At 41.2% G+C, this 17,496-nt stretch overlaps 1 protein-coding gene across 1 annotated transcript in view; it reads right to left on the bottom strand.

Moving 5' to 3' along the window:
- MAP3K5 (mitogen-activated protein kinase kinase kinase 5) overlaps positions 1 to 17,496 on the bottom strand; it is a 2,923,819-nt gene that overhangs the window by 852,066 nt on the left and 2,054,257 nt on the right. Inside the window, exon 11 of the mRNA XM_044087116.1 lies at positions 17,296 to 17,403. Coding sequence (XP_043943051.1) covers positions 17,296 to 17,403 — 108 coding nt within the window. The remainder of the gene's footprint in view (positions 1 to 17,295; positions 17,404 to 17,496) is intronic.

The following is a 17,496-nucleotide window of genomic DNA, read 5'->3' on the forward strand; positions in this document are numbered from 1 at the left end:
TTCATTACATCAGCTTCCTTATAACCTCTTCTACAAAAATTTTTATAACTCTCATTTAATTCCTTCTTTACTTCTATCGGTTCGCTACATAACCTTTTTACCCTTAAAAATTCACATAAGGGATTGATTTAATAGTATGTGGTGGGTGGAAACTTTCTCCATGTAAAATAAAACTGGTTTCTTTAAACTTCCTATGGATGCTAGTATTAATACATGATCCCTCTCTTCCCTTTAGGGTCACATCCAAATAACTGACTTCCTCACCCATTTGTAAACCATCAAATTTCATTCCATTTTCATTTTTATGCAATTCATCTATGAACCTATTAACTTGATCTCGCCCACCTTTACATATAAATATCAAATCATCAATAAATCGAAAATATCTATGTACATATTTGTTAAAAAATGCATTTCTAGAGATAAAATGACTTTCAAAGTAGCCCATAAAAATGTTTGCGCAACTATCATCGTATGAGCTAAATATTTCCAGCCAGAAAAAGAAGGCTGCCTTTACAGAGGGTGGTTTAGCAGGAGGGAGAAGGTATGTACACAGTCTAAGGATATTAACTCATAACCAACTGTTTGTGAAAAAATAAAAATTGTTGGGATTATAAAGAATATCTAGGATTTACATTGGTAGATGCTGCCACCTAATGGTAGAAGGAGATGGCAAACAGCAGGGATATTTGGACCAGTCTTAGGTTTAAATATTCTAGGGTAGTGATAACAGGAGGGGGAGAGGGCAAACGATCTGCGGTAGGCTGCTAGAACGGACACACGGGAGGGCAAATTAACACTATAGATAGTACATCAAGTCTACATTTAATTAGTGTTAAGCAACATACATTTACACAATCGTGTTTGGGGGGGGAGGGTCTTCTCAGTAGTATTTTTCTAAGTACCAGGCAAGCTGGCCAATTCAGGGTGTCTTCAGGTGATGGTCAGAGGTATTCCTTCTGCGTTTAAAGCAGGAAGGGAGCACCCGGGATGGATTACTGTAGAGGAGAGGGAGACAACACTGAGTTAGTTAATATTGCAGATGCAGAGGGGAAAGGTAGAAGGTAAGGGATGTTTAGAGAAGAAGGGAGGGTGAAACAAAGCTCAGTAGTAGAGAGAGGCTATGGTTAGATGAGGCTAGAGCAAGTATGTAGAGGAAGATTAGGTTTATGGAATTAGCAATGGAAAGCAACAGACATTATGCTATGAACAATACAAGTTAGGCAATACAGGCTCCATTAAATAGAACAAAACATTCATTCAGCAGTTCAGCATGCTATCAGTGACCCTAGTCAATTTGAGGAGACAGGGTTATACAGCAGTAGAGCCAAATATAAGCAGCAGAAAGCAAGGGTTAAATGATAAAGTAATACTATAAAATCTCTAAACAGTGCAGACTAACACAGTAAACTAAGATATGTTCATGTTGTGCAATAACTTGTGCTGAACATTTTTCAGAACAATTTAAAAGCCATGTGGTGCCCTTATAGAGACAAACAGAAAAGAAAATAGCTGCTAAGCCAGTAATTAAGCTAAAGGCTCTAGTAGGACCATCGATCCACCTTGAAAGAGAAATAAAGTCCTTTTAATAGGAAATCTGGAGAGCAGACTAGGCCAGCAAAGTGCAACAGTCGAGCCCTGTATACTAAAGTAATGTAGCTGGCAACAACATAAAGAGAGACCCACTTGTCCCAAAAAGCAGCTTACAGCTGCTAAGCCAGCAATTAACCTAAGCAAAGGGCAAATGACAGAGTACAAAGCAAGCAGTCAAACAGTACAGTATATAGGGCAAAACGGTCCCCAAAATTGTGTAGAAGCTGTGCAGAGCCCTTATAGTTACAAATGGAAAGAAAAATGGTTGCTAAACCTGATTTTAAGCAGAAGACTTGAAGGGGGATTGTTATTCCACCTTAAGAGGCTATCCAGCATTCAGTGATGCACTTTGGTTGGTGTCCTTTTAACAGGACATCATTATACCAGGTTACTGGTCGTGACAAGCCAGCAGTATTCAATCAAGCCCCTTGTACCCATACAAAATTAATGCAGGATTAGTCAGTGTAGAAAAGACTCATCCCACTCATCCCAAAAGCAGCTTGCAGAGGTCAAAAACACATGCAGGTCACAGATAAATGAAGCCGTCAGCACGAGGCCAACAATAACCATACAACACAGTTACAAACATTGCACTGGAGTGATAGCCATCAGCACAAGGCCATCTATAACCCTAAAGCACAGTTACAAGTAAAAATGCGGAGTTTAGCACAATAGTTGCTTAGAGGTTTGCAAATGATAGATAGATATGCTGAAAAGACCTAACGGGAGGTCTAGTTGTTTGTCAGGTGCCAGAATCCACCATATCACACATGCACTCAAGTCTCTCAACAACAGGTACTGTTATGACTCTGTCACAGTCCATGTTGGCGTGAACGACTTGAGGCATACCTCCCTGGACTATATGAAGAGACATGATTGAGCTTGCTGAATATGTGTCATAAGCAGGTATGTCCCTAGCCTTAAGCAGCATTCTACCATCGCCCAGAATGATGCTTCAATACAAACAGAAAATGACTAACAATTGGATTCGTTTCTGGCGTCATTCCAGGGGGAGCCAGTGCCGGACAGCTGGGAAGATATGATCTACAAGACCACGATGCTTTGCTAGAGATGGCCTGCATCCATCTCACTTGGGCTTCTGGCAAAGGCCCTTGCATTCCATATAGTGCCTTTTTTAGGAAAAGTCATGAGGTCGATACTTCCAACATAAAATCTCAACAAAATGCTAATTAAAGGTTATGCTGCTAAACGCTAGGAGTCTAAACATGAAACTGCACTCACTGCAAGCATTCTTAACCCTGGAAGATGCTGACATTTGTGGAGTAACACAAACATGGTTCAAAGTTGCTGAAAACACCCCAGCCTTACCTGGTCACTCATCCTATCATATATTCAGACCCCAAAATGTGGGCAGAAAAGTCAAAGGAGGTGGAGTTTCAATATATATTAAAGACACACACACACCCTCAGGCTGATCAAACTGTATAACACACAGGAGACACTCCAGGTGGCGTTAACCATTGACAAGACCCCTGTTCAAATTATAGCTAGCAACAGGCCCCCAAATTTGACTCAAGATGCCCATTCCACCTATCTGGACCTCTTCATATTTATCAAGAGTCAACCCTTTACACTGATCCTGGGTGACTTTATAATTACCCAACCATAGATGGGAAAAACTACTCATGCCAGAACACAAATGCCTAGAGATTCCCTGATTTTATCAATACAAATGCCTTGGAACAGCTAGCTGATACCCCCACAAGAGGTGATAATATCATGGACTTGGCATTAACCAACATGAGTAACCACTGCAGCACCCCTATGGTATCATCCTCCCTGGTAAGATCCGACCATAAAGCGGTCACTTTCGAAGTCACCATCTCCCCTGACCCCACTCTAGCTAGGGTCAAACAAAAAAACTCCTCCAAAGCTGACTACAATCTCCTGTGGGATGGTATAAACAGCTTCACAGCCTCCTGTCCCACTGCAGGAACTGACACCAATGTCCAAACCTACACCAAAGTACTATACGAGCACTTCTATAGATGCATGGACTCAGGAATAACTGACAGGACAAAATCATCCTCTGAAAGGAAGAGTAAACCTGTCTGGTGGACATCTGCAATAAATAAACTGTATAACAAAAGGAAAAAAATTGCTGTCCAGGACCAAGAAGGAGCAGGTGCCCAGCTGGAAGCAATTTCTCCATACCCTGGAACAAGTAAATAAGAGCACTAGTGAAATCCTCTAAAGCCAACTTTGAGTCTAAATTGGCCACATCTACAACAGACAATTCTAAGGCCTTCTTCACATATGTCCGCAATCTCAAAGGAAGCACCCAGATCTGTTCAGAACCGGTGGTCAATGACACCACATATACAAATGCTGTAGATACAGCCAATCTACTGGCTGACAGATTCAATGAAAATTTCTCCCCTCTGTCTCCCCCATCAGTAAATCGGGACATCCCCAGTACCTGCCCCCCCACCTCTTATCTCTAGGGAACAGGTCATCACTGCTTTATCAAAAGCAAAAAATACAGCCTCCATGGGACCCAATAACATCCCAGGCTGCATCCTATATGAACTCAGGCAAGAACTTGCAGCACCATTAGGCACCCTGTTCAACCAAAGCCTTAGTACCGGCTTTGTCCCAGCCGAATGGAGGACAGATACTGTCATCCCTTTACACAAAGGTGGAGTGTCCACCATTTCAGGAAATTATAGACCCATCAGCCTAACTAGCCTGATCTGCAAGGCCATGGAAACGATCATCATGGACCTCATTAACAGACATTGGCAACCTCCAAACACTCGACCCGACACAGTTTGCTTTCTCAAGTGGAGGTCATGTCTGTTAAATCTGGTCGACTTCTTAGAGACATTCACCAAAGCCATGGACGAGGGGAAGATGGTGCACACCGCCTACCTTGACCTGGCCAAAGCCTTCGACAATATTCCCACTCGGGCATAGTAGATAAACTCTCTCAACTAGTCATCAATCCATATGTTACCAGATGGGTAGCAAACTGGCTCACTGATAGAACCCACTTAATCAAAATAGGGGAAGCCACCTCAAGCAGTAGACCCGTAATGAGCGGCGTACCCCAGGGATCAGTCTTGGGGCCTCTGTTATTCAGAATATACTTCTCTGAGGTGCAGGACAAAACCAGTGGGTTATGGTTGCAAGCTGGGTGCAGTCATCAGTTCCCCAAGTGATGTGAAATTCCTCCAAGAGTTCTCACCCAATCAAATGACTGGTGCCAGAAACATGGCCTCAAGCTGACGGCCAAAAAATGCATCATCCCCTTTGGGGAGAGTGACCTCCCCACATATCACATTAATAGCAATGTCCTAAGTACACAATCAGTAGTGAGGGATTTAGGCACCCAGGTTGATAGCAATCTGACCTTTGACAACCATATTGCTTCCTTTATACGGAAAGCTTTTTACATGGCCCACCTCATAAGTAAGAGTATCTCCTCCAGGGACAAAGAGGTCATTACATCCCTGTATTCTTCCCTTATAAGCCCAATTATTGAGTACAACACCCCCTTCGGCATGTACCTCACAAAGCACATGCAGCAGCTTGAAAGACCACAGAGGTTCCTCACCAGGAGAATCCAGGGCCTCAAACATCTACCCTAAACAGATTGGCTAAAAGCCCTGTCCCTCTACTCTGCTTCATACAGACTCCTCAGAGGTGACCTCTGCCTGGCATACACAGCAATCCTTGATGGGTCTACTGCATATCCTCAAATGAAGCTCCACTTGAGTAACCCGCACGTGCAACCTCAACCTGGTCTGTGACATCAACAGGACTTGTTGGCGGGACAGATTTGTGTCACAGATACTCCCCCATCTGTGGAATAGACTCCCTCTCCACATCAAGCAGCGTACCTCACTGCCACTTTTTAGGCTCAACCTGGATAACTGGATGGGAAACAGAAAATATACTCCTGGGATTCCACCTGTGTCCCTGCTGGAAAGGGGCTTTGGGTGCAGACTTGTCTAAACATGAGCTAAACTCTTGGCTAGGCTTATAAAGGTCTCAGGGCCAATAGCCTAGTAACCTCTTATTATTATAGTTATAACAGGAGATATACATTATTGAATTTTTTCAGTGCCTAAAATGTATATAAAGATATATCAGATCAGCTCCGGACTTCAAATGATCTAGTACTTATTGTTTTAAGCACAGAACGTCTTGTGTTTTGTGCATGCAAAATTTAAAACAAATAAAACTGTGACCCCCTTCCCCACACCCCACGCTAATTATACATACGAACTCTGGACTGCACAAAATTAGGGAAAGGGGGATATTTCCCAACACATGAACTGTGCATTCTAGCAACACCTGTTGACCATCTATTTAGACATCCAAATGCAGTCAACAAAACAACTGTCAACCAAAAATGTGTGTGTATGTATGTATGCAACTATTTGTGTGTATATGCGCATGTATCTCTCTCGCTCATATATACAAATATATATATATGTGTGTGTGTGTGTGTATATATATATATATATATATATATATATATATATATATATATATATATATATATATATATAGTGTGTGTGTACCTGAAATAATCTAAATACATGACTGACAGTAAAATGACCTACAACAAATATCTAGAAGTAAAAAGATCTAAACTGAAAAACACTGACAAAATTGGAGTTAAGCTAAGACAGGGTTTATTCCCTTTCTCCACTGTTGTGCGACCTCTGAGTTAGTATATCTAATTATCAGGGGTATGGGTGTGCAGTTGAGGCTTCCCAGGCATAAACATTGAGAAAATGTGCTTTGACTTGGTCACATTTTGTAAATTATTTTCTGTGTGTTTTGATGTTGTCACATTTCTTAATGATTTTGCGGAGGTGGCAAGCTCCCCTGTACCCACTGTGTGGGGGTTGCCATCCCCCACATCCCTTGCTAATTATATACACCAACTCTGAGGTCGCACAACAGTACGAAAAGGGCATAACATCTTTCTTAGCACAACTTCAACTTTTTTCAGCTTAGATAGTTTTACTTTTAGATACTTTACTGGCAATCACATGATGATCATTTCAGGTGCACCTATATATATATATATATATATATATATATATATATATATATATATATATATATATATATATATATATATATATATATATATATATATATATATATATATATGGGTCTACAATTCCATAACATCTAATTTCATAACATTGAGACCAAAACATCTAAAACTCATAACATCAAATTTCATAACATCTAACACTACAAATCACAAGAAAATAACATCCCGTCCACATATAATGACACCAAACTACCTTTTTACTACGTTTCTGCAGGGAGCAAGCTCTGCCCCCACCCCCCCACCCCCGTAAATTAAATATACCAACTTCAAGATCGCAGTACAGTGGGAAAAAAGTTAACTTCCTAACCCCACTGTATCAAACCCCCCCCCCCCCCCAGCAGAAATGTAGTAAAAAGTGTGTTTGGTAGTTTTGTGTCGTTATATGTGGAGGGGAAGTCATTTCCATGCGATTTGTAGTGTTAAATGTTATGAAATTCGATGTTACGGGTTTTAGATGTCCTGGTCTCAACGTTATGAAATTAGATGTTATGGGTTTTAGATGTTTTGAAGGGGACCCATATAATATGGCTACACTTCAAAACATCTAAAACTCATAACATCTAAATTCAAAACATCGATACCACAACATCTAAAACCCATATCATCGAATTTTTGCATCACAACATCGAACACTACAAATCACATGAAAATAACATCCCCATCCACCTATAACACCACCAAACTAACAAACACACAATTTGCTACATTTCTGCAGGGGGGCAAGCCCCCCTGCAAATTAAATACATCACGTCCGAGATTGCACTACAGTGAGAAAAAGTAAATTTCCTAACCTCAGTGTATCGCGAGCACCATAAAGAATGTACACATAACATCTATATCACTTACCTGTATGGCCTAAAAAATGCATACAGAGTGGCAAAATAAACACTATATAAATGGTATAAATTCCTACACTATATAAATAAAAACTACAACATCTCATACTGATACCACAAGAATAACAGATAAAACGTGTAAATGTCATAGTTTAATGATACACTAACTCCATATTATACATTTTCAGTGTTATGAAATTCGATGTTATGAGTTTTAGATGATGTGGTCTCGATGTTTTGAATTTAGATGTTATGAGTTTTAGATGTTTTGAAGTGTAACTATATACATTATATATATATATATATATATATATATATATATATATATATATATATATATATATATAGAATCACTACGGAATATCAAAATTCCACAATCCTGAGACTCTGAATCCTGAGGACTATCGAATCTTTGCATCACAACATCGGACACTACAAATCACATGAAAATAACATCCCCTGCACCTGTAACACCACAAAACTAACAAACACGCTTTTTACTACGTTTCTGCAGGGGGGCAAGCCCCCCTGCACCCTCACACCCCCTGCAACTTAAATACACCAACTCCAAAATCGCACTACAGTGGAGTGAACAGCAAAGTTCCCGTTCCGCACTGTATGGTAATCCCCATTCACTATGCTCGATATTCCACAATCTCGAGGTTCTGGCCCTCAGGATTCAGAATTTCGGGATTGTGTAATTTCGGTATTCTGCAGTGATCCTACATATATATATATATATATATATATATATATATACACACATATACATATACACACACACACACACACACACACACACACACACACACACACACACAGATATATAAAAAAGAGCAGCAGACACGCACACACGCACACTAGTTTACTGCAAATGATCTCAGTTGAAATCACATAAACCAAAATACATTGTGCAATTTCAGTTATTAAAATATTGCAAACTAATAATCGTAAATGTAAGCACTACATGTGCATTTGCAAGCATCAGTACCCTTACCAAAAAAAAAAAAAAAAAAACAAAGCCACATTTAAGCCAGCCCAAATACAAACGAAAAAAATGATTTTACATTGGGGGGGGGGGGTCCTGCCCCACATCCCCCTAACTTACACTCCTTGGTTGCACAATAGCAGGGAAATATGAATACTGTTTGCAAATATGTTATAATCTAGGCTGCTTACTTCAAATACAACATAATTCGATCAACTGTAACACTGACAATTTCTACATAAAAAAAATAGTTCAAAACAAGGTACGACAGAACAAATGATACTCACATGTAGAGTTACACCTTCTCACACACACACACACACACACTGCATTCCTACTCCCCATCCTGAAAAGAACTCACACACCTACATTTTACTGATACAGAATATAATGCAGCCTGGCACATTCTAATGGCATATAGGTAACCTGGTGGTACTTGTCAGTACAAGGTTCTAATTCTGAAATTGTTTGACATTTTCAAATATATATTTATTTTTTTACAGCAAATATGGATTCCATTATAAAGTATATTTGGGTGGTGCATTTAGATGGGAAGGAAGTAAAACAACTGAATCTGAAATTATGAGGGCCAGTTCACAACTGCTGGTAATGATTTTTTTTTTCCAGTCTGAGTATTTAAAATGCTTGAAAACATTAGCCGTAGTGCTTTTTAGTTCTCAAGGTATGATAGTACTATATACCTTTTTATCATTATGTAACCATTATGTAACCTTCTCATTAGAACAAACAAATGCACGTTTCATCTGAAGCAAATCTAAGCATTTACAGTTTGTGTGATGTGAAACTAAATAAATAAAGTTTCTAGCAAAGCTTGAACAATCATGAATACTATTTGCAAAAACTATTAAAAAGCAAAAAAATAACGACATTTCTGTAAAAACGGGACTTTCAAGGCATCGTCAGGGAGCAGCCACCTATAAGAATAAGTCCGCTGCTGATACTTGGGGTCTACCAAGTATGGTTATTGATTTATAAGACTCTAGTTGCAAATATTTTTTCATAAGCAAAATATGACACTTCTATATGCAAAATAATACATAAGAGCATGAATTTGTTATGAAATCTGTACCAATGCAAAGATTTACAGTTTTAAGATTCCTTGCAGCACTTCATTTGTGAGACATTTAATTTCTTTTGACATGGTTTGTAAAAATTCATTTTTTAAAAATTCTCAGCACTCATTTTCATTATTACTTTTAGGTGACAAAGACTCTATTAAATATGTACGGCATAAAAATGTTAACATCAGCAAATCTCAACCAATGGCGCCATTCTTCTGTTTAAGCAACACTGTAACAATCTAGATATAGTAGTGGTGGTGGGAGAGGATGCAGAAACCACAGGAACAAGTGAAACAATTGCTTTTCAAGAGTATTTTACAAGACCAAAAAGTGCTCTCAGCTTTCTTAGCATTCCAACATGGTGGTTGCCTCTTTGGAGATTTCCATACACCAAACACAGAAACTCAGCTTCATTTCCAAGTACATGCCATCAATAGTACAAAAATAATCATTCACGATTTAATGCACTCAGCTCACCATAATAGCTACCATTTTTTTGCATGCTGCAAAATCAATGGTGCAGAGTCTATTCTGGGTCTCTGCAAGGAAAAGTACAGTTTTGCACCTACCATAAATGTAGATGTTCGAAGATCCACATTGCTGCAGTCCTTACACTTGGGTAGTCCGCTGTCCTCGGTCGGCCCGAATATCAAAGTATAAGGCTGACGTCGGTCAAGGCGCATTAGACTGACACCAGGACGCCAGGGTACAAATGCGCATGACCGACGTCATATCCTCAGTCTTTTCTTGCCCCAGATGTCAGAAGACCCTAACAAGAAAGGTCAAAACCCAAAGACAACAAACAACCAACCAACCACCCTAGCACTAATAATATGTACAATATATACAATATACACAATATTTACAATCCAACCCACACAACCTCTAACTACAGAGGGAAGGAGGGAGGTAAATTGGACTGCAGCAATGTGGATCTTGAACATCTACATTTATGGTAGGTACAAAACTGTACTATGTTCTTCATCTCACATTGCTGCAGTCCTTACACTTGGGTAGAATCCCAAAGCAGAGGTAAGGGAGGATGGCACAACTATAAAGAAGCAGGGGCTGCCAAAATGCCCTGTAAAATAGCAGTGGCAAAACCAGCCCTAGATTTAGAGTAAAGTGGAAGGTGATAATGCTTAGAGAAAGTATGCACTGAACTCCAGGTAGCTGCCTCCAAGATATCTTTAGTTGCCACCCCTTAAAAAGCTGTTGAAGTGGCAGTAGCCCTAGTGGAATGAGGCCTAATCCCAGCTGGAACCTCCTTGCCATGATGGGAATAACAGAAAGCAATGCAACACCCAATCCACCTAGAAATAGTTTGTTTTGACACAGGCTTGCCCTGAGAACTCAAAGCAAAAGAAACAAATAACTGCTGAGACTGCCTGAACCCTTTAGTTCTGCTCAAATAATATCGCAACTGCCTGTGTATATCCAAAGTGTGCAAAATCTTTTCCCCTTTATTTTGGGGTTTGCATAAAAGGTAGGCAAATGAATAGTTAGGTTTAAAGCCACACTAGAAACCACACTAGGCATAAAGGAAGGATTAGTACGCTAAGATACCCTATCCTTATGGAAAATTAAGAAAGGCTCAACTGCCATAAGGGCCTGTAATTCAGAAACCCTTCTCGCAGAGGTAATGGCTAACAAAAAAGCAGTCTTCCATGATAAATATTTCAACTCAGCAGTAGCTGCAGGCTCAAAAGGTTGTAGAGTGAGTTTCTCCAACACAAAATTGAGATCCCAAGCAGGAGTAGGAGCTCTTCGTGGGGGTCTTATATTCTTTGCCCCTCTAAGGAATTGCTTAAACAAAGGATGAGAAAACAATGGTGGGTCACAATCATAGTGTGCAGAAATTGCTGCAGCATGAATCTTAATAGAAGAGAAGGACAAACCTTTGTCCAGTAACTCAGTAAGATATTGAAGAGCCAAACTTAAATTAGGCTTAGAAACATCAAATGCCTTTGCTGCACTCCAAAATAAAAATCTCTTCCATTTATTTGCGTACACTTTCCTTGTACTAGGCCTTCTGGCCTCCAAAATAACATTCAAAACTTGCTGTGGAAGCTGAAACCCTCCAGGGTTTAAAACAGATTATGCCAGGCTGTCAGGTGAAGAGAGTGAAGTTTGACATTGAGAAAATGACTGTTCTCCTGAGACAGCAGGTGTGGAATCGAAGGTAAAGGCCATGGCGGCTCTGGTACCAGACTTCTCAGTAGTGGGTACCAATGCTGTCGAGGCCAATCTGGAGCTATTAAAATCATCTTTGGTTTGTCCTGTCTGACCTTCAGAAGTACCTTTGGGAGGAGAGGCAGAGGTGGAAAGGCATACACATGAAGATTGCTCCAATTGAATGAAAGAGCATCCACTTTCCAGGCTGTGGGATGAAAACTTTTTGTGCAAAACTTTGGCAGCTGGTAGTTTAGTGGAGAAGTTTAACAGATCTATGTCTGGAGTTCCCCATGACACTGTCAATTTCTGAAAACTTGAGGATCCAATTTCCACTCGTGGGGATCCATTATTTGTCTGCTCAACACATCTGCTAAGGAGTTCTGTGCTCCCGGCAGAAACCTTGCCTGAAGATTTAGCTGTAAACGGAGAGCAGTCTCCCACAAAATCATTGCTTGTCTGCACAGAGGATAAGAATGTGTTCCCCCTTGCTTGTTGATGTACCACATGACAGTTATGTTGTCTGTTAGAATCAACACCTGCCCTGGAAGAAGTAAATCCTTGAAAGCTATTAATGCAAATTGGACTGCTAACATCTCCTTCAGATTGATATGTAGATGTAGAAGTCTGGCAGGCCACTTGTCTTGTATCCACTTTCCATTTAGATGAGCTCCCCAAGCTTTGTCTGAGGCATCTGTCGTTAGAATCTGACTCGCCTCTGGCCGGGTCACAGAGAGTCCCTTGTTTAGGTGACATTCCGGAGCCCACCACAAAAACCCCTTTTGAATGCAAGGTATTATCTGAATGACAGTGTCCATATCCTGGCAGTGCTGTGTCCATATATTTTTGAGATACCATTGTAGCTTCCTCATATGCAGTTTGGCATTGGGAAGCACCAGAATACAAGATGCCATGAACCCCAAGGCTTGAAGGACTGTCCTTGCAGTCAGCCTGGACTGATGAGACAATTGATGGAAGTAAAGAGAAAGATTCTGTTGTTTGTCTGGGGTCAAAAAGGCCATCTGGGATGCTGTATTCAGTCTCTCACCCAGAAAGCACATGTCCTGAGAGGGTACTAGACTGGACTTTATTTCGTTCACAGAATACCCCAGGCATCTTAGCACTGCTATCACATAATGTAGATGATGAAGAAGTTCGTCCTTTCCTTGAGCCAGAATCAGGCAATCGTCCAAATAAGGATAGATCTGTATTCCTCTTAGCCTGAAGAAAGCTATCACTGGAGCCAGAACCTTCGTGAACACTCTGGGCGCAGTAGATAAGCCAAAGGGCAATGCAGAGAACTGATAATGAGAAGTCCCAGCCTGAAAACGTAGATACTTCCTGCAACTTAGCCTGATAGGAACATGAAGGTAAGCCTCCTTGAGATCCAGAGTCACCATCCAGTGATCTTTGCCCAGCAGAGGTAAAAGCTGTTGTAACGTCAACATTTTGAACTTGGGAATGTCCAGATAAGTGTTGAGGATAGATAAATCCAAAATTGGCCTCCACGTGTTCCCCTTCTTTGGTACTAGGAACAGGCGAGAATAAAATCCTAGGCCCACTTCTGACAGAGGGACCGTTGTATGGCCCCTATTTGGAGCAGCAGAGAAATTTGTTTGTGAGCCTCTATTCTTTGCTGAGGAGGAACGTCTGGCATGCCTTTGAAAGGAGGCAAGGTATGGAAATAAAACCTGTAACCTCGGTGTATGATATCCAATACCCATCTGTCTTGGGTAATTAAACTCCAATTTTCCTTGAAAAGTGCCAACCTTCCTCCCAAAGGTGCTGCCAGGCGAGAAGGCTCTGGCAGCTGAAAAGGTAGGTCATTGGGTCTGTTTACGAAAGGACTGACCCCTACCCTCACCAGAAGACTGTGCAGGTGAACTCCTGTTCTAGGCCTGAAAGAGCCCTGAGCTCTGCCCCTACCACGTCTAGACCTACCCCTAGACTGGGAATCATAAGAAGGATACGTCCACCCCTTGGTAGGCCAATTTCTGCTATACTTGGAGGCTGAACCTGCAAAAAATCTTTAACAGTCTGCATAGACTTAGCCTTGTCTTCCATTTTCTTTAAGACTGCCTCAACAGGTGAACCAAACAACACATCAGATTGTAAAGGAGCATCTAAAATCCTCGTCTTAACATGTTCAGATAAATTCTGATCCCTCAGCCAGGCGTGCCTGCGAAGAACTGACCCAGTGGCAGCCACCCTGGACGAGGCCTGTACAGCATCAAAACCACATTGCAAAGAATGCTTACCCACTTGTTCAGAGACATGTACCAAATCTTGTAACTCTTTACACTCAATACCTTCCGCCAGAGCATCTACCTTAGACTTCAACTGAGAAAGTAGATAGTTTTGGTATTTCAACATGTGAAACTGGCAATTCAGAGCCCTCATAGCTAGGGTGGAAGAAGTATAGACTTTCTTTCCCCACATATCCAAAGCCCTGGCCTCTTTATCTGGAGGAACCGGATTTTTAACAACAGAAGCCTTAACCCCCTTAGGCCCCTGACTGACAGTTTCTGGGTCCGCCCTAGGACTCTTGAAAAGATACTTATGAGCTTCAGGCACCCTGTAGTACCTCTATCCGGTTTAACAGGAGCAGGAGGCAAAGAATCAGGATTAAGAGAAGCCTCTTCAAACACATCCTCCACAACATCCAGAACAGGAGGTATAGCCAAAGGCCTATGCTGGGGTAAAAACAAAAATTCCCTAAGCCTTTTCCTGGAATCAGAGAAGTCCTGACCTTCCCACTTAAAATGCTCCCTCATGGAATGAAGAGTCTCTGAAAAAGAAAAATCCTCAGGAGGAGAAGCAGAAGGAGTGGAATCATCCACATCAGAATCAGAATAAGGAGAATACTCCTGCAAGTCTTCAGCCGAAGACTCTGAAACATCTGAAGCCTGCTCAAAACTCCCCAACTCAGGTTCCACCCTAGGCCTCTTATCAGGAGGGGCAAAGAACCTCTAATCAAAGTAATCAAATCTTCTGCCATTTTAAGCATATGCTTCTTGGGCACAGATCCTGAAGAACTAGGAGTGACCCCAACTGAAGCTAAACCTGGCCTGCCTCTGGGGGAAGCCTTGGAAACAGAAGGAGAAGGCCTAACCACCCTAGGAAGGGAGGGAGTACAGTAACCTGAGAAGCCCCTTCAGCCTGACCTGCCTCCTGAGAGGCCACATCCTGCAATAACAAGGTCTCCCCCTGGGACTCCAGAGAAACCTCCGGTGGAACCACGCCCCCCACCGACACCTCAAAACAACGGGCGTCCGCACGGACGACCCATCTTGCCTGGACTTAGCTGCTTTATCCTTGCGCTTCTTCGAAGAAGCGGGCGCCGGAGCATCCGACGGCATATTGTAATTGCACCGCTCAAGACTAACCTGGCACAGTCTAACCTTCTCTTAATAGTGCGCTTATTGAATCTAGCACAAAAGCGACACCCAACAACGTCGTGCTCAGGCCCTAAGCAAGGAATACACAAAGTATGATAATCTCTATGCGGTATCTGTTTCCCACAAGAAATACAGTTATTCACTTTTTCTGACATCCGGTAAACCACTGAGGCAAGAAAAACTAAAATATTCCCAACGGGTACTTAGCCAACTTTGACTCGGTCTGAAACTCAATTGAAAAATCTCAGAGCGCCGAACGGCACTTGCAACGCTGCTTCTGCATCGGACCATGCGGCAAAAAAGACTGAGGATATGACGTCGGTCATGCGCATTTGTACCCTGACGTCCTGATGTCAGTCTAATGCGCCTTGACCGACGTCAGCCTTATACTTTGATATTCGGGCCGACCGAGGACAGCGGACTACCCAAGTGTAAGGACTGCAGCAATGTGAGATGAAGAACATCTACACAAGCAGCTGTTCTCTGCAGGGCATCATCAACCCTGTGTTTACATGTGATTTTAGTTATGCAACCCCCACCCTCCTGTCACTATTTACCATGCCATATTCCCTGTACGGACACACTGGGTATGCAACCAATTAGAAGAGATTCAGTCAGAGAACAGTAAACTGTGATGTTAATAATAATGTACATGCTCAAAAAACCCATACACATATTGGTTGAGAGAGTTTTCAGATTAAAAAAAGACAGCACTTAACACATGCAAGAACTGCTCCTTAGTGATAAAAATGCTGAAGCTCTGATCTTTACAGTACTACTCACTATGCTTTTTTAACAATACTGCAACAAATACAGATGTCTACATCTACAGCAACCCAAGTAGTGTGATGAATATTATCAGCAAAACTCTTGAGGTGAAACTGCATTTATGCACTCTCTGTAGAGCTAATAAACAATCTAGTGAGAGTACTAACTGGAAAGATCACCATTTAAAGTCGTGCAGGAGGGCAAACTTATGTCAAAACTATAGAATATTTATTTATTATTGCATTTGTTGACCAGGAAAGTGTGTCACAGAGTGCTCTTTTCTTTGGAGGCCCAGGGAGAAAAGCTCCAAATGATGCATACTGGACAAAGATTTATATACACAGTACGGAAAAAAAACAGCATTTACGAGTGCATAGTCTAATGAATAAACATTTTGTAAAATTTATACATCACAGAAAAAAAGTAATTCAATAGTAGTTTGAAAAGTTACTATAGCAATGGAGTCATTGCAGACAGTACAATTACTATTAAAATTAATTACAAAAAAAAATTTATTTAGCTTATTTCCTAAACATATTAATGCCAGTGAAATGAGTAGTGCTGACTAATACAGGACCACCTAGGGGAAATGAGGCCTTCCTATACCTATAGCATCAAGACAACGTACGCATCTTGGAAGTCCACTAATGGCCTGCAGGTTGCTACTACTATCTGTATACTTTCATACACATTTAGAATGTTATTTCGCTTTGTATATATATTTTTTTCCATGTACTTGGCTACTATTAAGCTTGTCTCAGTTGGACATGGCTCATTCATTTTTCAATCAAAGGGGTTTCAACAAGTGTCAAACAAGTGTTAAAGCAAGAACTATCTGGAGGTGGCCATCATTTGGGCATCCATGAGACTGCTTTGTGCCCTCACGGGCAGGATGGCAATAACGGTGTCTGTAATGGGCCTAAGCCCAAAACAAAGTAGGCAAACATGCATCAGCAGCAATACGGAGGCCTGAAATGCCTTTGTCAAGTGACTGCATGCTTCTGCACACCTACCCTGAAAGCCAAGACAAACCATTGGTTTGGTGAACCTAACACCTGTCTGCGCATCTGTATCATTGCCCCTCCTCTGAATGATCATAACAGTGCAGAGTTAGCCCCACCCATGCTCATCCTTCACTGCTAGCATCATCAGGTTTCTGAGCCATTAATCAAACTTGGGTTGTCTCGGCCATAGTCAGGGCTTTTTCCTTTATTCTTGTATGCCACCAGAGATGGCTTGAATGCTATTTTTATTGGATTGGAGTCTCCCAGTCTCCCAATGACATTCAATTCCATTCCCAGGCTAGAGTTTACTTTTTTAAAATACAAACTAGTTAATAATGCAATGCATTATTTCTTACCATATCTTCAGGGGAAACATGCCAAATACACACAGTTTTCTCTTCAGCCTCATTATTTATGGAAAGATAGGAAGGTAGATAAATTTTAGTTGGCTCTAGGATTAAAACCTGCAAAACAGGACAAAAAACTATCATCACATTGAGGCAAATAAAAGCAACTGCCCTCAAAGGGCAAAAAAAGAAATTCTTGCAGCCAGGAAT

Source organism: Protopterus annectens, chromosome 1.part1, assembly GCF_019279795.1.
Source record: "Protopterus annectens isolate FY-2018-M chromosome 1.part1, PAN1.0, whole genome shotgun sequence".
Classification (NCBI taxonomy): domain Eukaryota; kingdom Metazoa; phylum Chordata; order Ceratodontiformes; family Protopteridae; genus Protopterus; species Protopterus annectens.